The sequence below is a fragment of the Vicia villosa genome, unplaced genomic scaffold, assembly GCF_029867415.1.
Source record: "Vicia villosa cultivar HV-30 ecotype Madison, WI unplaced genomic scaffold, Vvil1.0 ctg.000163F_1_1, whole genome shotgun sequence".
Taxonomy (NCBI): Eukaryota; Viridiplantae; Streptophyta; class Magnoliopsida; order Fabales; family Fabaceae; genus Vicia; species Vicia villosa.
In genome coordinates, this window is record NW_026705046.1 from 1,143,512 (window position 1) to 1,166,403 (window position 22,892).

The 22,892-nt window shown below is 40.7% G+C and overlaps 1 protein-coding gene across 1 annotated transcript; it reads right to left on the minus strand.

Annotated features, from left to right (window-relative positions):
• Positions 1–8,980: 8,980 nt before the first annotated feature.
• On the minus strand, positions 8,981–12,495 carry LOC131624829 (GDSL esterase/lipase At5g03610-like). Its single transcript, XM_058895746.1, has 5 exons — positions 12,402–12,495; positions 12,107–12,304; positions 9,765–10,036; positions 9,313–9,619; positions 8,981–9,234 (listed from the first exon to the last, which is right to left on the minus strand). Exons 1-5 carry the CDS (start codon positions 12,466–12,468, stop codon positions 9,011–9,013), a joined length of 1,068 nt encoding a protein of 355 aa, XP_058751729.1. The 5' UTR covers positions 12,469–12,495; the 3' UTR covers positions 8,981–9,010.
• Positions 12,496–22,892: the final 10,397 nt, after the last annotated feature.

The window sequence follows — 22,892 nt, forward strand, 5'->3', positions numbered from 1 at the left end:
TGTATTCGGTGCTTAAATTGATATTTTAATTATTATTATATTAATTTGTTAATTTAACTATAATATAATAATCGGGTGATTAAATTAAATTAGACTGAGTGTGTAATTAGTAAGTGGGGGGTGTGTACTAAGCCCATTAGTAATTCAATAATTAGTATGTTTTAATAAAAATAATAAGGAACTAAGAGGAAAAAGGGAGATTAGTGAACATTAGTGAAGAACGTGAAATTCAGAGAAGAGGCTAGGGCAAAAGGTAGAAGAACTCCACCATTGTTGAGGAAAATCAAGCTTCAATCAAAGGTAAGGGGGAGAATGGGTTCTTTAAATGATGACTTAAGCATGAGAGGGTAGTGAGGGTTCCTTCCCCTCTTTAGGTTTCATAATTAATAAGTTTTATTTCTCCTCTGAATGTGTGAATTGATTTGATTTGTATGTTGTTCTTCTTGACTAATGATACTGTATGATTTTCTGGACCAAATTCTGGTTTGAATTGATGAATTATGATGTGGATTTGGATGTTGGTTGAGTTGTTGTTATGTTCATAAGAGAAAATGAATTTAAATGTATAATTGTCCAATTTGATGAGTAGAAATTGAGTTGTTATCATGTAAAATGAATGTAGGATAATAGGTTAATGAATCTAGATGAGAGGCATGAGTTAATAGGTGAAAATATGTTGTTTTAGAACTGAAATTGTAGACTGGAAGTGATGGAAACGAGCAGAAAACGAACTGGTGCGATTGCAGAATTATGGGTTCACGCTAGCGTTTTGCGTATGATACGCGTATGAGGTTGGGCCATACGCGTATGAGGGAAAAACCCAGGGGCTATACGCGTATGATACACAACCCTATCTCGTCCAAAGACCCATCTCTGGTAGAACGCATATGGTACGCGTAAGGAAGGGAGGTCATACGCGGATGGGGGTGTGATACGCGTATGGGAGGAATTTTAGTGGAAATCAGGTTATGGTGGTACGCGTATGGGTAAGGGGGCATACGCGTTTGGGCTAGCTTTACGCGTATGGTCAGGCTAGTGTGCAGAATTTCCCATTTTTGTGATTTTCTTCCGACTCTTGAGTAATATGAGTACCTTTCTGAGTTCCCTTGATTAGTAAGACTTAGGTAGATATAGGAAGGCTATGAAAGTTATACATTTGGACATAGAATGTTGTGATAAGAGTTATGTTGATTGTTGTGAATGTTGACTATAAGAAAATGGAATCATCGTTGCGTGTTGTTGAACAAGTTGATAGCCTAATGGCAATGAGTTGAAGGTTGGTGCCTTGTGTTATTGATTTGTGTTAATTGGATGTCCATGCTGCATACATATGTCATTGAGGGCTTATGCTCTGTTGTTGGTCTGGATTGGCATTGTTGTAGGCTTATGCCTTGTTATCGCCTTTAATTAATGGCAACTGTTGAGGGCTTATGCTCTGTTGGAACCACATGCATGTAGTGTTGATAGTCGCATTGCATTTCCCATAACTGATCGTTAATGTCATATATCGTTGTTGTTGTGTTGTTTATGGTGTGAGAATCTGTTTGAGATTGTTGTTTTATGTGGTGTAAATATTACTCCTTAGCATGTGATATTTCACCGTATATTCATTGAATATAATTCTCACCCCTTTTCTGTTGTTGCATCTGTGCTTCTTTGGAAGTACAGATAACCAGGTACCAGAGTAGTGCTTGGATTTCGAGTGTTACCTGATCGAGTCTTAGGAGTCGCTCTGATACGTAACACGGGAGTTTTGGGATGCGTTATGTTTTAATTTCTTTTCAGTAAATTGTAATTGTTACGTATCTTGATTTTTGACATTTTGTTGGACCACATGTTTAGTGGAGATGATTTATTTGTTGAGGACGGAGTGCCATGAGAACTAATAAGCTGTTTTAATTTCCGCTGCTGTTGGATTTATTTTAATGAAGACTTATTAAATAAAGCGATGTTTTTATGGATTTTTAGAAGATGTGACATCCTACTCGTATTACTCTGATTATTTATGTATTTATAATATATATATAGTAGATGGGAAAGTGGGGTGTTACAGTTCTTACGAGCACACTCCATCACCCCGGCCGAAGGAACATGCTATAACGCCTCCCCCTCGACCACCAGACCGTCCTCGACATAAAAGGTGATTCTACACCTCTTCCCCGTCACCTAGTAGGAGTGAAGAGGAAGAGAAACGTCGTAGCCCCCTATCCAGAGTTGTATTAGAGACACCTTTACCCGTCGGTCTAGAGAAACCTCCTCCTCTGGGTACATGTGATGGCACGACGGACCCAGACGAGCATATTGAAAATATTGACTCATTCCTCGACTACTAAGGAGGCCAGTGGGCGATCAAGTGCAGGTTGTTCCCGAAGACACTTTAGAAATGAGCAATGGCTTGGTATAAGAGCCTACCGGATGAATTTATCACTTTTTAGAAGGGTCTTGGCCGGCTGTTCTCACGACATTTTACTGCCTCATGCAGGAATCCTAAATCTGAAGCCTCCTTGGAGGCTATCATCCAGAGCAAGGACGAATTACTCAGGACCTATATCGAAAGGTTTAACAAAGAGGTTGTATAGGTGTCAACCACTATCGATATGAAGAAGTATTTACTAGAGAGGGGACTCCTTCCTTGTTCCGACATTGCTAAAGTTGTGGGCATATGGACGCCCGCCACGCTTGACGCTTTTTTTTCTAAAAGCTCAAGCTTATATTCAGTACGAAGAGAAAGAAGCGGCTCACGCGGCTTGAGACTCTAGGAACGAAGAGAGTGCCAAGAAAGCAAAGCAAGAAAAAGGGTCCCGCCGAGGATCCGAGAAGAAGAGGGAGGATAAAACCCGTGATGCCTGGGATTACAAAGGCCCTCCCGGAAAATTCCACGACTACACTTCACTAAACGCCTCCAGCGAGCGCATTTTGACGGATTGCGTCAACTCAAAATTCAAGACAGTCGGGGTACATTTTCCTAAGGAACTGCCTACCCGATCCACTGTTGACAAATCCAAGTTTTTCCGACTCAATGATGCCGCAGCTCTTCGGGTCGCCATGAGTTTTACACGCCTAGAGGATTTTTACGTCCCCGACTCGGCGGATGTCCCTACTTTTTTCTACTCCCATAGCCAGTAGGAGTCATTTCCGTCCGCGATGGTCATCTTGCAAAGCTCAGAAAAAACTGTTATAATGGACCAAGCCCGAGGAAGTTTAGTCCCAATTGCCTTCTACAAGGAGGAATTCCCCAAGGGCATGCCCAACGTTACCATTCCCCGACTCGTCGCATCTTGGTCGATCAGGGAAGCTCTATAGATATTATGTACTCACAACTGTTCTCCACCCCAAGGTTTTGTCCTTTTACAGTGTAGTACTTCATTTTAAGGTGGACAGTTAACTGTCCGCCTTAAAATGAAGCACTACACTGCGAAAGGACAAGTTGCCACACTGCACGGAGATATCGAAGCTTCCTTTAGATGCTTTGAGGCAGCATCTAAGGACCTCAATTCCATAGAGGTGTCACCTCGGCAGGGTTTCAAGTTAACATTTTCTGCCAGCTCTACGCCACAGAATCTGTTACCGCACATCGACACTGTCGAACTAGACAACCGCTTCTGGAAGGAAGCCGAAGACTAACTCGAGGTAGAGAGCTCTTCATCAGCAACCTCCGAGGACCCTTTGCACCCTATTCATGACGGAAACATCGAGCTCATCTCCTTTGGGGATGATCTAAGCAGGGGAGTGACTATTGGAGTCGATCTCCTCGACCTGGAGAAGAAACAACTAAAGGTGTGTCTCTGGGAAAATGATAACTTGTTCGCTTTGAGTGTATCGGAGATGCCCGGCCTCGATCTCGAAGTCGCATGCCATCATCTAACAATAGATCCTGCTTGCAAAGTTGTTGCCAAGCGGAGGAGGAAGCAGTCCCCAAAGAAGATAGCTACGGCTGAGTTAGTTGTAAAAGACCTCCTAGAGGCAAATTTCATATCGAAATCCCAGTACACCACTTGGTTGTCCAATGTTATATTAGTTAAAAGAGTAATGGAAAGTGGTGTATGTGTACCGACTATACTGATCTCAATAAGGCTTGCCCTAAAGTTGCATATCCCCTCCCTACCATAGATAAACTAGTAGATAATTCCGCAGATTTTAAATTACTATCATTCATGGACGCATAATCGGTGTACAATCAAATCCCCATGGATAAAGTTGATAAAAAATACACAACCTTCATGAAGGATTTAGGAAACTATTACTATAATGTAATGCCCTTTGGTTTGAAGGACGTTGGCGCAGCATACCAACGAGTGATGAACAAAGTCTCTCCGTAATTGAAACAATGCAGAAAAACTCAACCGCGGAGAATGTGTTGCGACCGTGTTGTGTTCCAGAGAGTTCAATTTTTGAGTGCGAAAGTGTAGATGAGAGAGGAGAAATAAATATAGTTTATGTGATAAACCAGAGCTTTCATTCTTTTGGGACGACTTTCATCCTACTCAAAATTGTTGGGATGCTGTTTACAAGATGGTGCGAACTTCTTTGTCCCTATAATTTGAAGAGAAAAGCAACTTATACTTAAAAATATTGTAGAGGTGCTTGAGTTATTAATTAAAGAATAAGGCTAGCAAAATAAATAAATAAGTTCCTTTGATGATCAATATTTGGATTTGATGTTATCACATTCTTTCTCTTAATTATTTTCTAATTCAATACCACTATTTAGTTATTAACTTGATAACACTACAAAAAATATTTTTTCTATAAGCAACTTTTTGAATTAAGAAAATAGTATTTTGGGACAAGATTAACAAGATAATCCTAGACAATGAAGGATTAAAGGCACAAAAGAGGCTTTCTAAACTACTCATAAAAATTTCAAGTGACTCTATTCTTAAATACTATTGCAAGCCACCACCACAAATACCAATAAATCATAAAGAAAAGTTCTTCAACGTCCAATCTACATTATTAAAAATAATATTGTTTCTTTGCTTCCAAATTCATTAGCAAACAGTCAGCCAAATATCACCTATCAAATTGCTTGGCATCTTACCATCCTATTCTTCAACACATTTTAAAATATCACTGCAACAATCCTCCATAAAATTGATATCTAGTTCCATCCAGAGAGATAGACTTTATACCCTACCCTGTTTGTCTTGGGACAGAACAACATAAACATGGTTGATGTCTTCCACCCGCATATTACAGAAAACACAAGAAGCCTCTTGATTCCGATGAATAATTCAACCGGGAAAAATTAGACGCAAAACAAAATTTACACTTTTTAATTTTATTTAATAAAAATATATTTATTTCTTCCATTGAGCTAACAACTGGAAAAAAAATGTCCTTCAGAATTCAAAGACATATTTTCGATTTACAACTACTGCATATTTTAATTTTATTTAAGAAAAAGACTATGTATTCCCTTAATTGAGCTTTCAAGTGATAAGAAAGGTCATTCACCTGGCTTCTCAAATTATTTTTATTTATAAATTAAAAAATGGACAGTTGCTTCCCTTGGTTGAGCTAACTCGCAACCAATAATTAACTTATTTTAGGGACAAGCATTCGATTCTCAATAACTGCATTTTTTAATTTAATTTAAAATAACACTACATATTTCTTTGGTTGAGCTGACAACCCATAAGAATTGTATTTCATTTGATTTTTATTTTTAAATTATAAAATGGATTACATATTCCCTCGGTTGAGGTGGCCATTGATAGGTAAAGTTTCATCTAACTCCTTGGTTGTGCCACCCAACCCATAGAAAAGCCCTTAATGCTATATATTTCTATAACATAACATTATTCTATTCATACACAAAGTACAATAAAAAATGAATGAGTCCTAAACTAAACTTCACCTTCTTCTATTCCTAGTTATTTAAAAAATGTCAGCTGAGAATGTCAATCAATCATTCATATAGTCATATTTATTTTTATTTATTGTCAGCTAAGTGATTGTAAGAGGTTTTGATATCAACAAATTTGAAAAAAAAATATGAAAAATCGATCGAACGTCAAGTTTTCGATAATTTGTCATTTTACGTTTTTCTTATTATTTGCATTGGAAATAGGTTACCATATATTAGTAAGCCTATTGAAATGATTGATAGATACTTATGTGTATCAACTCGCTTATCATTGTTATTCAATTTTTACAATTGTGCGCATATCTGAGTTTCTAATAATCGCTTCAGTTCAGACGACTTAATTGATCTAGGTCAAACCTTTTTCTTACCATAACTTTTGTGATTTTTAAAAACTGTTTTAAAAAGTGTTTTTTGACTTAGGGATCTATTCATCCCCCCACTAGATAAGTCATCGTCTAATAGTTAAAAGGGTCTATTCTAGATCATTTATGTACTCCATATTCTTACCCAATAATTAGCTTGAGAAATGGTCTTTTTATCAGGTCTAAGAGACTAAATTTTTTGGAAATATGGGTGAAGACGATCCAAAGACGATAATTATGCTTATTGGATAGAAAACATGTATGTACATTTACTACCAGTTGAAAAAAATATATGGGTAGCAGTTTTCGATGGACCTTTCATCCCTAGAAAGGAATACGATAACTCTATTAAACAGCCAAAGGATTGGACAAGTGATGAAACCAAAAAGGCTTTGTATGATTTGAAAGCGAGGAATATATTTTCTCAACTTTAAGCGTGAAAGTATTATACTCTATTTCACATCATAAGAGAGCACAAGCTATGTGGAACCCTCTTTAAACCCTTTATAAGGGAACTGAAGACGTCAAGCATTCTAAGATCAATTATATAATAAAGGAGTTCGAAAATTTTCGTATGGAACACAAAGAATATGTGGAATCCATATAGACTCATTTCCTCTACTTAATTAACAAACTCAACAAATTAGGAAAGCTTGTTTCTTACAAAGATTGTGCTAACAAAATATTAAGGCCAATGTGCATGGAATAGAAACGGAAGGTTACCGCCATAAAATAATCTAACAATATTAATACTTTGTACATCACAAATTTTTTTCGAAAACTTACTAAGCATGAGAGTGAACTGAAACAACTCGCGGATAGCGAAGTGAAGTCGGAAAAAGGAAAAATGTAAAGTAAAAGGGATCTTTCTTTGAAAGCTTAGTCATCTAAGGTGAAGAAATCAAAGGAAGAAAGTGATAATTCAGATGAATAATCTCTTAAGAAAGTGGAGATGAGGTTATTCTTAGGTGCTATTATCAATACTGGAAAAGAAACAAGCTCGAGTCTTCCACAAAGATTTGATAAATATCAAAAAGTCTCATTAGTCTAAAATATAACATAAGAAAAATGATGAAGACATCACATATTATGATTATAAAAAATTGGGACATTATAGAACTATTCGTCCAAGTCTCACTAAGCATCATAAAAATAAGGATAAAGAATTCTTCAAGACGAAGGGCAAACATGCCAAAGGTTGTAGAATTTATATCGCCTTGGAAAGAAGAGGATGAGAACTCCTCCCCTGATTCCTTCTCAAGCTCAAATGATGAATGTTCTAACCTATGTTTAATTGCTTGAAAGGAAAGTGAAGACTCACAAGTATACTCTTCAGATCATGAAGATGAACCTTTATATAGAGAAATGTCGAAAGCTTTTAATGAAATATACGCGGATTCATTAAACACTTTTAAGAAAACTCTCTTTAAAAGAAAGTAATTTTAAAATTTAAAACGGAGATTAATGATCTTAATAGTGCATTGGATTCCTTAAATGAAGAACATACATCTCTAGTTGATGAACATTTTAAGGTTTCTGACACTTTATATGAAAAGGTAGAAAAAGTAGACTGTGTCACTTGTCCAACTTTAAATTTGAAATTGAAAATCTCAAAGGACAATTAACACATGTTATTTCACTATCTATTATCAATTCTACTCTATCAAGTGAAAGAGAAATCATTTTAAAGAAAAACTCTAACGTTGCTAGAAAAAATATAAAGAGTATTTCATCTAAAGCTATGTCATTATTGTGGTGATAAATGTCACATTAGGCATTTTTGTCATGTTAAGAATGTTAAAGTTCCCAATGGTACCATGCTTGGATACCTAAGTGTTCTTTAACTAACCATATAGACCCAACAAAAACTAAGTATGTAATTCTATCTATTGATATTTTGTGCAGGAATGTCTTGAAATATTAATGGATTCTCAAAACAAGTGAAGGAAGATGTATCCAATCATATTCTTGATCATATTGTTTTTTTATTGTATTAGTGTTGTTATTTGCTAACTTTACTTGTGCAATAAGTTTTGTCCAAATATTCGTAATTAGTATGGTTGTTCCGTTCTTCGATATCTCGCATTGTTGCACTTAATTTACCTTAATTGTTTTCATTCCATCATGATCATTTAACTATTTTTCATTTGCATCAAACCAGTTGCATTAATTATTTTTTTAATTCATCTTACATTAAACATTTTTCGAATTAATTTTTTTGCATAAGTTGCGCATTCATTTTAATTCAAATTTACATTAATGGTATTATATTTTGCGCCACTAATGAATCTATTTGCAAGATGTTCGCTAGTGTCATGCAGTGAATTAGAAATGTCCCTCATGAAAGAGTTCATATATTTCTTAGGATAACTAATCAAACAAGCCAAAAGAAGAACTTGTACGTTGGAATGCAAACCTTGCAGGTCCAACTCCGTGATCCACCGTATCAAAAATTAACAACACTCAATCTCCTAATTCAAACATAATTCTTAATTCTAGTTCCGATCTGGAATAGTCCATTTAATAACCAAGCCATATTATAAACAAGGAGAAGGATTACAAATAAAATGTCTTTACAAAATGGGGAATAAGGAATTTTGTTGTTAATAAAGGTGGTTTTAATGAATATTTTATAACAATTTTTAAAAAAATTTGAACTTTGTACCTATAAATTAAAGGACTAACCTCTAACTACTACGGCAACAAACACATCAAGAATAATTTTTTTAATAAAATGCATAATGCCAGAAGATTATTACAAGTTCATGGAAATCAAATGTTAATTTTTTTCAATAAGTTGACCAAGTGAAGATTGCAACTGTTGGTAGACAGAATTCCAACCATTTTGAGAAGGATGAACATAGTCCCAAAAGAATGAAGCCTCTGGTTTATCACATAAACTATATTTCTTTTTTCCCTTATCATCCACAACTCCACAAGAATTTTTAAAACCATCTCCATTACAACAAGGTTTTAATAATGGATTCAGCAGTTTCAAGTTTTCTGCACAATAGAGAAAACATTACATCTCCATTAGAGAGACACATTCACTAAACAAAAATAAAAAATAAAAGAAATTACCATCTTGATTTTCCTGCATCATTTCAATGGTAGAAAGGAAAGCATTGTAGAGGTCTAGTGTAACGAAAACCGATTTTCCAACTTGTTGGTTAAGTTGTTTTACAGTTTGAAGCAATACTTCATTGTGATATCGGGCTACCAAATTTAAAGGACTAACGCAAGTAAGATGAAAAGTTACCACAGTTATTTGAGGCAAACATCCAATAGGTTCCAATAAACCAATTGCTACTTTGTTTACTCCTAAATTGTGAATGCGCTCAACGTTTATTGTTAATTGCTTGATAAGAGTTTTTGTAAAAGATTTTATCTCCTACAAAAATGAATAAAAAAGAAACATATAGTAAAAGAAAAATTCGATAGAAACCAGATATCATCAGCGCGCATCTGTATAGAAACCAAATATCACCAGCACGAATCTGTATACACTAAATAAGAGCAAAATAACATTAAGCACTCACCGTAATGATTTTATTTTTTTCTATGAAAGTAGTGTAATCGTTTCCAGAAACGGCTACAAGGGCAACCGACGATTCGAGGTCTTGTTTGGTATAAACATTTTGTTTGATTAGATTCTCGAGTGAGTCGATTTGAACAGTCATGTTTGGTCCTTTAGTTAATGTTTCGAAAATACCAACTCCTCCATGAGCAAAGTTGATTCCATATTGTAGATTTGAGGGATTCTTCAAAGAGTATGGTGTAGGGGTTTTAATTTTCAGAAATGAGGCTGTATAGTAAACATACATAATGAGAAAAAGAATAACATGAGGAACAGTATAACAAACAAAAAAAGGTGGAATAGAAATATAAAGGGTTGGTATGTTTGGATTGGCGGTGGACAAAATTGAGTTTGATATAATTGATTCTATCAAAATTGAGTTTAGCAGAATTGATTTATGTTTGGATATATTTAGATATATTTATATAAAAGTGACTTGGACAATAAATTACAGTCTAAACATCAACTAGAATCAATTCTGAAGCCAGAAGCTACAAATTCTATCTTCAAGTAGAATCAATTCTAGAGACAAAATTAAGGGTCCGTTTGTTTTGCTTTTTTTTAAAAAAATGATTTTTATAGGCAAAATTAAGGGTCCGTTTGTTTTGCCTTTTTTTTAAAAATGATTTTTATAGTACTACAAAATTTTATATAAAAAACTTTACAAAGAAATTTTTTATAAAAGCTTCAAATGAAAATTTAGTTTGAATAGTTATTCTTAAAATGTGATTTTAAGTATTTCATTTATTTATGAAAAAAATATTTGCCTATCAAAATTTCAAAAAATCATTTAATTCTGAAGTTATTTCAAATAGATTTTCATAAAAATCATTTTTGAAATACAACTTTTTGAAAAAAATTGAGATTTTGAATAAGTTTTCGTCTTTAATAATATATGTTTATATTATAGGATGTCAAAATGAGTGTTTCATTTTAGAAAAAACGAATATAAAAAAACTCGTAATATTTTGTTTAAAGATTTTGAAAAATCTATTTTTAAAAATATAAAGAAAAAAAAAATATTTTTTAAAACCGAAACAAATAGATCCTAATTCTATTTTTGTTTAACCAAACATCTTAAAATCACTCGGAATCAATTCTACACCTTTATAATTATTTTTGAAATTTCCAAAAGACAAACCAAATCTGAAATTAATTACTTAGAATCGAAGGCTTAAAACACTTTTACCAAGATGTCTCATCTTATGAATAATAGCTGTAGTGTTACCAAAATATATCTGCATAATAAAACTAGTAAGGATAGGGATCCCTCAACTAAAAATCGAAAAATAAGCTAGTAAGGGAAATTTTAAATAGATGGATTTATACTGTAAAAAAAAAGTACAAATTAAGATTCAACTCTAATGTACCGTTAGAGACAATTAAATTTAAATATAATATTATAGTCATCTTGTAGTTATTAAATATTTTATAAATAATACTTTTTCTAATTTTTCTTATAAGACAAAATTTAAATTTATTCAGCAGTCAATGTATGGATACTAAATATAAATTATATAATTTAAAAAAGTAAATTTTATAATAAGGATGAGAGAAAATATATTATTGTTATTTGAAAATATAGTATTGTTATTGAATGTTTGTTTAATTTTTGTTTATTTATCTAATTCTTAATATTTAAAGAGAAAATGGGTGATGCACTCACAGTGTAATTTACACTGTCAACCAATCATCACTTATGTTTTCAATTAAACTATTTTTTTATTTAAAAAAAAAATTAATGAGATGGCATGTTTGTGATTTTCTATTGGATGACAGTGTAAAATTATTTTACACTGTCAGTGGACTACCTTTTAATTCATATTTAAACTTAAAAGTTTTAAAATAGTTATGAATAAAAAACTGGAAGGAAAAAAAAAGCTTCTAATGGAAATAATTACATAGTTAAATTTATACCTCAATAAAAAAAAAACTTAGTTTATAAAAAAAATAATTGAAATTTCAATCCAATGTAGAAATATAAAAAGAGATTAATTATTATATATTTAACCAAAATTTAATGGTTATTCAATAAACTTAAAAAGTAACTTATCTTTTATAAAAAGGATCGAAGATAGTAATTAGTAGTGATTTGACAGAAATTCAGCCGCAAAACAAGTAAAGTCTGACGAAAATTTCTTCAACTATGACTTGGTATTCGAAATTCAATTTGAAAATAAGTAACGTTGAGATAAAAATTTCTTCATCAATGATTTGAACTCAATTTGTTTTGAATAATTTACTTTTAATTGAAATTCATTGAGATGAAATCGGAGTTATCAGTTAAGAGTACCTTACCAATGTAATCAGAGAGGACACGACCATCGGAGAATCTTCCAGCAGGTTTACCAGGATATGTCATTCCATAAGGAGGTCTATACGATGGTGAATCCAAGAAATTGCCTGTGTCAACATACGAGTCTCCAAATACAAACAATTTTGCAGAGTTGTTGCTGTCATATACTCCATATGTTTTCTTAGTCCCTTCCACCATTTCTGCAACATTAATTAATTAATTCGTGAATATCACATACTTAGGAACCAAATAAAATGAAAAGAGTAAAGTATTTAATTGAATGAATTGAGTCAATACCTGTTATTGAAGTGAAAAGAAGAAGAAGAAGTAAAGGGAGAAGTGTCATTGCGATTTGCTTTGTCATTGATGAACAAAAGTATTTGAAATGTGAAACTCTATCTGGATCCTATTTATAACAAGAAAAGAAATGTAACTGGAGAAAAGTAATTAGGTGAACACTCTAGAATTTGTTTGGATAAAGATACTTTCCTCTAATTAAATAAAGATATTCAATGTCATGTCATTATTTTAATATTATGTTTTTTTTTTTTTTAAATTTTAAGTCAAGAGAAAAGTTATTCTTACACTAAATGATACATATACACCGTACTTTCATATATATATATATATATATATATATATATATATATATATATATATATATATATATATATATATATGATTTTACCTGATCAGAATGGATCGTCACGGCGGCTGGATCTGACTTGTTGAACAGAATGGGGGTACCTGCAAGGTTCTCCGATATCAAAGTAAGTAGCAATCAGAGAAAGAGCAGGAGTTTAGGAAGTGGAGAATGAATACCTAACCCTCTAGTGAAAGAGGGTATTTATAGCCCCAGCGCTGTGTCAAGGTTTCCTATTTGGGTCAAATCCAATTGGAGGCCCACGTGCTAGGAAACTGCCAGAACACTCTCTACTAGGGCTGAGTTAGCAGGTGGCTCACGTTCTGGGTGAGCATGGCGTATGATTAGGAGGTGGTTGACCGAATCCTTCGCTGAAGCGTTCTTCACGTGATCTTCGCGTGGACAAATTCGTAACGGTAAATGGAAAATGGGCCCAAGCAGATTGGGCCTGCTCGGCTAGCCAAAGGACCTGGGCCTACTCGGCCCAGTCCAGAACAGGAGCCCCCCAAGTCGTTGGTCCCGTGGGAGTGATGACCTTCGCTAAGGGGCTTGGCCGAGTACGTGCTCGAACGAGCGTTCGTGGTGAATTAGGATCTCCAAGTTGGTGGCGTCCTCGACTCACGGGGAGTGGGATTTTCGTCGACAAACTGTTCTGCCGAGGAGACAGCGGGCATGACGGTGCCCGCTTGGCCGAGGAGGTGGACGGTGCGATAGTTGGCCTTGATGTGAAACGTTTTGATTTACCGCATAAAGTTTGGTTGACACGTGGCGATTTCTTGGGGCGTTATTATTATCCACAGTCGTCTTTTGGGTTAGGTATTAATGGTGTCCTTTTGGGTTTCCTAGGCACTTATGACACCTTTCGTGTTTTTCCATGCTTAGGGCCGTCTTTTGGAGTAGGCAATGATTGCACCTTTTTAGCTTCGTAGGCAATCATGACGCTTTTCTGTTTCCTTCTCCTATATAAGGAGTGGGGAGGTCCCTCATTCGTTACTTCACTCCAAAAATTCTCTCAAGGCTCGCTCAAGGACTTCGTCTTCAGCTACGCATTTTCCTTCTACCGTCTCAGTTCGCGTAAGTGTTCTCCTCTTCCTCGTTTATTTATATTTGCTTTGTAGATTTAGGAGATTTAGCGATGAGTATGCCGAGCGGGTTAGGAATTGGTGTGTGTTTAGTATGCATCTGTCGAGCATGCATTAAGCGGGACGAGAGGAAACGTGTGTGTGAGCCGAACAAGGTGTGAGTACGACGGGGAAAAACAACAGAGATGGTACTGTAGGTGGGTTTGAACCGTGTGTTTGTCGGGGATTATTTGAACGGGGCGAGGATATTACTCGAGGAGACTATGTCTCGTAGCTTGTCGTTTAGGGTCAGCATCGTCGGTGAATGCTCGCTGGATAGACTTAACCGTTGATGGATGGTCTTCGTCGTCCTTTCTTCTCTCCCTTTCACTTGGCTTGCGGTGGAAGGGTGGATTTGACATGTCGAATTCACTGTTTCCTCTGCTTTTCAGGTAAATGGCCGACGACACCCGGAACGACGCTGTTCTCGACATATCGGACAAAGATGAAGCGATTGGTCATTCTCAAGACGAGGAAGAAATCCCAGTCGTGGAAGTTCCTGTGAAAAAGCTCGAGGACTAGGTGGCCGTCGCGCCTCGGAGCATCGCCTCGCGTTTTACGATGCACCCCAAGGAGGCTTTTAACGTCCTCAAAGATCTTGACCCGGGTATGAAGCATTCTTGGGGGGCCTTTGCGCAGAAGTGCCATCAGAGGATTTGCTCGGCATATCCTGGTCCCTGATTCGCAATGTACGAGTTTGTGTTCAATGAGGTCGGGCTAAGGCTTCCCTTTACACACTTGCAGCGGAGTGTTTTTAGGTGGTTGCAACTATGCCCGTCTCAGCTCCATCCCAATGCTTTCGCCTTCTTAAGGGTTTTTGAAATTGTGTGCGGCTTCTTTGAGGTCGAGGCTACTATTCCTCATTTTTTTAGGGTTTTCCACCTTTAGAGGCTGCGCGGTACTGACAGAAAATTCAGCTGGGTATCCTTTAAGCAGCCGAAGAAGCTGTTCGTCATATATCAGGATTCCATCAAACATTTCAAAAGTCGATATTTCATGGATAAACCATTTACTCCTGAGGCCGAGGATCATTTGTTTGAGATCCTCGAATATTATCAAGATGGGGGTGAAGAAGGTGGGACCTTCTGCTCGGTTCCCTCTGGAATGGCAGTATGACCATTTTGAAAAGGGGACGAATGCCTACATCTTCAGGGACGAGGACCTGAATGAGCGAGATTCGACAGGTTATAAGAGGCTTGTCGCCTTTGTAGACTGGTTTAGGCCGGCGGCGTGTACGCTACCCAACGGGGATCCTCTGTTCGACGAGGATGGCGAGCCTTAGATAGAGGCCCGATATATCAACACCAAGGCTATCCTCGAGTGTGAAACCGACGGGGAGGCTATGATCTTACTTAGTGAGGAATTCATTTGGACGGTTATTTGTATTTGTTTGGTGCTAATTCTGCTTTCGTTTCGCAGGGAAAATGGCTGATTTGCATGATAAAGTCATGAAGATGAGGGCGAAGAATAAGGGGGCTGCAAAAGTGTCCGTGAAGAGGAATCACATCGATGAGCTCAAGGAGGCTATTGCGGCTGTTGTCGGCGGTAGTTCTCCTTCCTCGGCCGGTACTACGCCACAGAAGTCTCCAGCCGGGAAGAAGCAAAGAACCGATGGGGGTCAGAGGTCCGCCCCATTATCAACGATAACCTTACTGACGACGACGTCGTGTTGCCTTCCTGCACGTTGCACCGGGGCTTTTCTTGAGGAAGAATCTTCTGCTGGAGCGGGAGGAGGTGAAACATATTATTAAGCGGGACAGAGTGACCCGGGGGAACGATCTTGCTGAGGACATTGAGGGGATGATGCGGGTCGCAGCTTTGGCGATGGTCTTTAATGCCTAGAGGGTTTGTCCCCAAAAGGACTATGATGCTTTGGAGCGGAAATATGAAACACTTGAGGGGGATTTCAAAGCTTATAAGGATAAGTACAAGATTCATACCCATGTCGTCGAAGACCTCTACAAGGCTCAAGACAAGGCCAGGGCTTTTGAAGCCGAGGAGAAGAGGTTACGCGAGCGGGTCACTGAATTGGAGAAGTCCCACCTCCCTGCTGCCGATGAGACAGAGGACGAGAAGGCTTTGGAGACTCGTTCTCAACTATTAGGGAAAGTGAGGGAGCTTGAAGTGGGCTGCATCGCTACCTTGGGAGTTGGGTTCAAGGCGGCAGTGGAGCAACTGAAGGTCATCAACCCAGGTTTGGTTACTGCGGGCATCAGTCCATACCAAAAGGTCGTGGACGGTCAAATTCAGACTAACCCAGATTTTGACGAGTGGGATGCCGAGCAGGTTGAGGAAGACGATGTGGGTGAGGTGCGATCGGGATTTATGCAATCTTTGTGTAATTGGGCACGTGCCCCTTTTTATTTTTTGGCCTGCGTGTCAAGATTTTGTCGGCCTGCGAGCCGTTTATGACCAGCTGTATAATGGGCATTTTCCCGGCACATTTTGAGGCCTTCGAGCCATTCGTAGTTTGTATGTATTTTCGTATGTTCGACCAGAAGTTGTCATCCGATCATGTGTGGAACGGTTTGGGTAGGCGGGGTTTGAACCGGGCCTCGGGCGAACTCGAGGCTGCGTTCGAAACCAAGAGCTCGAAGCGCGGACTTTCCTATCGTGAGATGGGCGTCCGACCAGGTTGGTACCGCGACGGCGGAGCTAGATGTAGCTCTCCCCATCGAATCAAATGGCTTCTTGGTGTGGGCTGCGACGCGATTTATGGTGAATGAGAGAAGACGATGTCCGTACCTAGACACGCTTCTTGGTCGTCCCATCAGCTTCGTCGCCATGTGCTGGTTGGCCGTTTTAATATTAGCTTTAGCTATAGTATTGTCGAAGTTTTTCGGAATTCCATGGTCGAGCAAGTTTTTCCCTAAGTAGGTTTTCGAGGTAGTAGGCTCCGTTCTCGGTTTTCTCATAGACACGATAGGTGCCCTCCTAGTTGGGGGCGAGTTTGCCATCGCGCGAGTCTTTCTTGTTTCTGAGGAGGACAAGGGAGCTGACCTCGACCTCGCGTTTGATGACTTTTGCATCGTGGCGCAAGTGATTTGTTGTTTTATTTTGGCTTCGCGGTGCGATGCTCCTAGACGAATTTCTTCGACCATGTCGAGTTCTTCCCTCATAGCTTCGTCGTTTAGCTCTTCCTCGAGGGGAAGTTCGGTGCGACGGGATGGTTCTCAGATTTTTACTGGAATTACAGCTTCGGTTCTGTAGGTTAATCTGAATGGAGTTTCCCCTGTGGTCGAATGAGGAGTGGTTTGGTAGGCCCATAAGACGTTGTGAAGCTCTTCGACCCAAGCCCTTTTCGCTTCTCCTAGGCGTCGCTTGAGCCCTCGGAGGATAACCCTATTTGCGGCTTCGGCCTGTCCGTTTGTTTGGGGGTGTTCGACGGAAGTGAAATGCTGCTTCGTCCCGAGTTTGGCGATGAAATCTTGGAAATTTCTATCTGTGAACTGTGTCCCATTGTCGGTGACGAGTGCCTGGAGTATACCGAACCGCGCGAGCACGTTCTGCTTGTAGAATCGGAGTATGTTGAGGGAAGTGATTTTGGCGAGGGCTTCGGCCTCGATCCATTTTGTTAAGTAGTCTATGGCGACTATCAAATACTTGTTCTGATATGAGCCGACGGGAAATGGTCCTAGGATGTCCATCCCCCACCAGGCGAAGGGCCAAGGCGATGATAACATCTTCAGCTTGTGAGGTGGAGCTATGTGCATGTTGGCATGACGTTGGCATTTATCGCATTTCTGGACGTGATTCTTGGCATCCTGTTGCATCCTCGGCCAGTAGTAACCTACTCGGAGAGCTTTCCGGGCTAGTGAACATCCACCGGGGTGTTGTGCGTTGATCCCCTTATGGATTTCTTGTAGGACCTCGAGGGCTTGAGCGGAGTCAAGACATTTGAGCAAGGGGGTGGAGAATCCTCTCCGGTATAGTTTGTCTTCTATCACTACGTAAGAGCAAGCTCTTCGTTTGACTATTGTGGCCTCTTTTTGGTCGGATGGAAGTTCATTTTTCGTTAGGTAGTCGTACACCTGGGTCATCCAGCAAAGGGCCTATCCGATGGCGTGGACTATTGGTGGGGGAACGGTCGTTTGTACACTTGGTCTGGGGAGAGTTTCTTGAATTACGGATCGGTTGCTCCATATCCCTTTTTTCCTGGTGCTCGCCAACTTGGAAAGAACGTCTGCTCGGGTGTTATGTTCGCGAGGAATGTGTTCGACCTTTGCCTAGGCGAAGTTTTTAATTTTCTCTTTGACCATGGCTAGGTATTCGATTAGGAGCTCGTTTTTGGCTTGATAGTCACCGTTTACTTAGGAAGCGACGAGCTGGGAGTCAGTGTAAATGGTGATAATTCATTCTCCTAGATCTTCGGAAAGACGGATGCCTACCAAGAGGGCTTCGTATTCAGCTTGATTATTGGATGTTTGGGACAATAGGATGAGCGAAACTTCTATGAGGATGCCCTCAGTGTTTTCAAGAATAATGCCTGCTCCGCTCCCCGACGAACTGGACGCTCCATCGACGAAGATCGTCCATTCGTCGTTGGCGGATGTGTGAGGTCTGGGGGTCGTCATCTCGGCGGCGAAGTCGGCTAGGGCCTGTGCCTTCAGGGCTTTTATACTTTCGTATTGGATGTCGAATTCAGACAGTTCGAGGGATTATTTTAGCATCCTTTCGGCCATATCTGGACGGCCTAGTAATTGCTTGATAGGCTGGTCGGTTCTCACGATGATGGTGTGCGCGAGGAAATAATATCGTAGTTTTCTGGTATCTTACTTCAGGACCTTGAAGGACTTTGCTCGTAAAGTATACGGGCTTCTGCCCTTCGTTTGTCTCTCTTATGAAGGTCGCGCTTACGGCCTCGGCGGACACGGCCAGATAGAGGTATAGGGTTTCTCTAGCGTCTGGTCGGCTGAGGACAGGGGGCTGTGAAAATACTTATTTGAGATGGGACAGAGCGTTTTTGCATTCGTCGGTCCATTCGAGTTTGCCTCTTTGCACAGAAGTTTGAAAATGGGAGAGCATGCTGGGCGGATTTTACGACGAAGCGGGATAATGCGGTGAGCATCCCGTTCAGAACCTGAATTGATTTCTTGGTGTTTGGTGTGGGGAGGTCGGAGAATGCTCGGCACTTGTCGGGGTTGGCTTCGATGCCCCGTTCGGTCAGATGGATGTCGAGGAACTTTCCAGCTTTTACCTCGAAAGTGTGTTTCTCAGGGTTGAACCTCATCTTACACTGTCTTGCTCGGGCGAAGACTCGCTCGAGATCATGTCGTCCATGTAAACTTCGAGAGTGTCTCCAATTTCCCCTCAGAATATTGTGTTCATCATCCGCTGGTAGGTAGCCCCGGCGTTCTTGAGGCCGAATGGCATTACGTTGTAATAGTAATTGCCTGATTTGGTCATGAAGGCCGTGTGTTTCCTGTCGCTCCTCGCCATGGGTATTTGATTGTATCCTGAATATGCATCCATAAAAGATAAAAGTTTGTAGCCGGCCGAGTTATCGACCAGCTTATCAATATTAGGCAATGGGTAAGCATCTTTAGGGCATGCCCTATTGAGATCAGTATAATCAACGCACATTCTCCATTTTCCATTATATTTTTAACGAGTACACGTTTGAGAGCCAAGTTGAATACTTGGCCTCGGAAATAAAATTCGCCTCTAGGAGGTCTTTTACAGCTTTCTCGGCAGCCTCCGCCTTTTCAGGAGACTACCTTCACCTACGTTGAGCTACGGCCCTAGTGGCTGAATTGATACTAAGCTGATGATAGGCGACCTCGGGGTTGAGTCTGGGAATCTCTGCGGTGCTCCATGCGAACAGATCGGCATTCTGATGGAGGCAGGCTTGCAGCTGTTTCTTCGCGATCTCGGGGATTCCTGCTCCAATCTTCACCTTTTTGCTGGGGTCGTATCCTAGGGGGGTGAGCTCGAAGTCACTGTCAGGAATTGGGCGAACGCGGTGGGCGAACTTCCCTTTCATTGTCGCTGGGTCTTGGGAGGCGTGCTTCAGCTTTTCCTCGGAAAAGCGTGCATCTAGGTCGACGGAGTTGATGTCCGGCTTGTTGCTCTGTTTGCCTTATTCGCTTTTACTGGAGATCTTGGGTTGTTTGCTCACGGACTGGTAACCTTTGACCGCAGCGACGAAGCATCTCCTCCCAGCCTTGATATCTCCCTTGATCATCGCAACCATTCCCCTCTTGGTGTAATACTTCATCATTAGGTGGGCCGTGGATAGACAGCCGTGAGCTCGGCGATAAATGGTCTTCCCAATATGCAGTTGTAAAGGGATTCACAGTCAATGACGAGGAACTAGGTCTTGATCACCCCGGCGGTTTCTTCTTCGTCGAGTGTCACTAGGAGTTCGATGTATCCCCAAGGCTTGGAGGTAGAGCCGTTGAATCCCTGAAGGTCGGCTCCTACATAAGGAGTTAAGTGAGAATCGTCGAGCTGGAGTGTTTTGAACAAGTTCGAGTACATTATGTCGCACGAGCTGCCCTCATAGGCCAAGATCCGACGAACATCGAAGTTCGCCATTTTTGCTCAGATGAGAAGAGGAATGTTGGCGTTGGGTGATCCTCCGGGTAGTTCTTCGAGGTAGAAGGTGATTGGTTTGGATCTGCCTTTAAATCTCCTCAGGGTAGGGCCGATATCGGCGTTGCTGTCAATGAGATGGTCGAATTTTCTTTTCACAGAGCCAACCGAGAGCCGGCCGGAGATGGCTCCAACTAAGATGACAATTGCGGTTGGGAAACTTTCCCAGCGGCTCTATGCTGAAGTCAGTCCCGGAGTGGGAAGGAAGTCTTTGGGCCTGGTTACGCAGAGAGCGACCTGGAATGGTCCATGGTCGGGGGACTTTTCCGAGGAGCGTCGCCCTTCTTCGTGTACTTCGAGAGACGTCCTCCTTTATGAGTATTTTGATTGCGTCTTTCAAGTGGACCCAATCTTCGGTCAGATGTCCATGACCCTTGTGGTATTTGCACCATTTGGATTTGTCTGTGCCAGGTCTGGGAGCCCCTGGTTTTGGGAAACGAACTCCGGCTTCTTTGAATTCAGTGCTTTTGCATTCAGCCCAGATGCGCTCGCAGGGAATTGTGAGGGGGGTGTACTCAATGAAGCGACCAGATGGGCCTCAATTCTCTTTGCTGTCGCGGGACCTCTCTTCTTTTCTTTTCTCTCCTCCACGCCGAGGAGAGGTGTCGTCGCGCCTGGAGCTCTTCTCAGTCCGTGGAGGGTTGGCTCTCTCCTCGTATGTGATGTACGCTTGCGCTTTGATGAGGAGTTCCTCCGGTGTTCGTGGTTTCTCGATGCCTACAGCTTTGTGGAAATCGCTGCCAGGTCGGAGCCCTTTATCAAGCTAGTATAGTTTCATTTCCTCGGTGGTGGGCACTTGGACTGCCTCGCGGTTGAAACGGTCTAAATAAGCTCAAAGCAGCTTGGTTGACCCATGTACTATAGCTTCCAGGGATGCTTCGGTCTTCGGGTGTTGACGAGAAGCGGTGAAGTGATGGGAGAATTTCTCCTTGAACTCGGCCTAGGAGCGGATTGAGTTTCTCGGCAGATTCTTGTACCAAGTCATTGCTCCCCCTCTTAAAGATGTGGGGAAAAAGCGACACTTGATAGCGCCGCTGACAGAATGGTAGTCAAGCATGGTCTCGATGTTGAGGATGTGATCTTCGGGATCGGTGGTTCCGTCATAGAGATCCATCACGGGTGGCTTCTCCATTCCCTTGGGGATCCGTGCCCTCACAATATCCTTTGAGAAGGGGTTATGTCTCTCCTCGTCACTCTCAGGAGGTGAAGGAGTGTAATGGTGATGACGAGGACGCTTTGGGGAGAGTCTCGGTTTGGAGGGTTTCCCAGTTGTTTTTTTATTGAGAGTCTCTCTGCATACTTTGTGAGGGTAAGTATGTTTCTTTTGAAGTGAAAGATCTTTCTTCTTTGAGGCAGAAATCTTCTTCGAAGTTGTGCTTCGATTTCATTTCCGTCCTCGGGGGCTTTCCGAGTCAGTTAGCTCGTGGCCGTACTTAGGGGGCAGGCAACCACGCCGAGGGGACGGACTGTAGGACCGATAGAGATGTCTCCTTCTGGGTGGAGAGCGAGAGCTGGAGGAGGACCGGTAGCAGTGACGTCTCCTCGGAGGTGATATGGAGCGCGGCCTTCTTTCCAATGTAGCGATAATCCTTTTGTTCTGTTCAAACAAAAGATGATTGGTACAGTTGATTGCATTGAGCAGATCATCTGTGGCTGGATCAATGTTTTCTGGGACCGGGATTTCTATTTGGGCGGAATCCATGTCGGCTGCTAGGTCTTCAGGCTGTTTGGAGCTTTGGGTCGACGGTGTGGCCGTCCGACCGTCTCTGGAATGGGGTCTTCTGTCATTGGGTTTGGAATGTCCGGCGGGGTCGGGTTGTCCGTTCTTTGCCGGCTGGGCGTGCCCGTCGCGTGGCAGACAAGATTGAGTACCAGCAGCGGTTTCCTGGATCATTTGTTCAATGTTGAACTGGTCACTGTTTTGTTGGTTGTCATGGTTGTTGCCGGCCAATATGATCTCGAAGTGAATTAAGCTTTGATCTTTGCTTTAATGAAGACGGGGGGAGCTGATTCCCACAGACGGCGCCACTGATCTTACCTGGTCAGAATGGATCGTCACGTCGGCTGGATCTGGCTTGTTGAACAAGATGGGGGGTACCTGCAAGGTTCTCCGATGCCAAAGTAAGTAGCAATCAGAGAAAGAGCAAGATTTTAGGAAGTGGATAATGAATACCTGACCCTTTAGTGAAAGAGGGTATTTATAGCCCTCAGCGTTGGGCCAAGGTTTCCTATTTGGGCCAAATCCAATTGGAGGCCCACGTGTTAGAAAACTTCCAGAACACCCTCTGCTAGGGCTGAGTCAGCAGGTGGCTCACGTTCTTGGTTGACCGAATCCTTCGCTGAAGCGTTCTTCGCGTGATCTTTGCGTGGACAAGTTCGTAACGGTAAATGGGAAATGGGCCCAAGCAGATTGGGCCTGCTCGGCTAGCC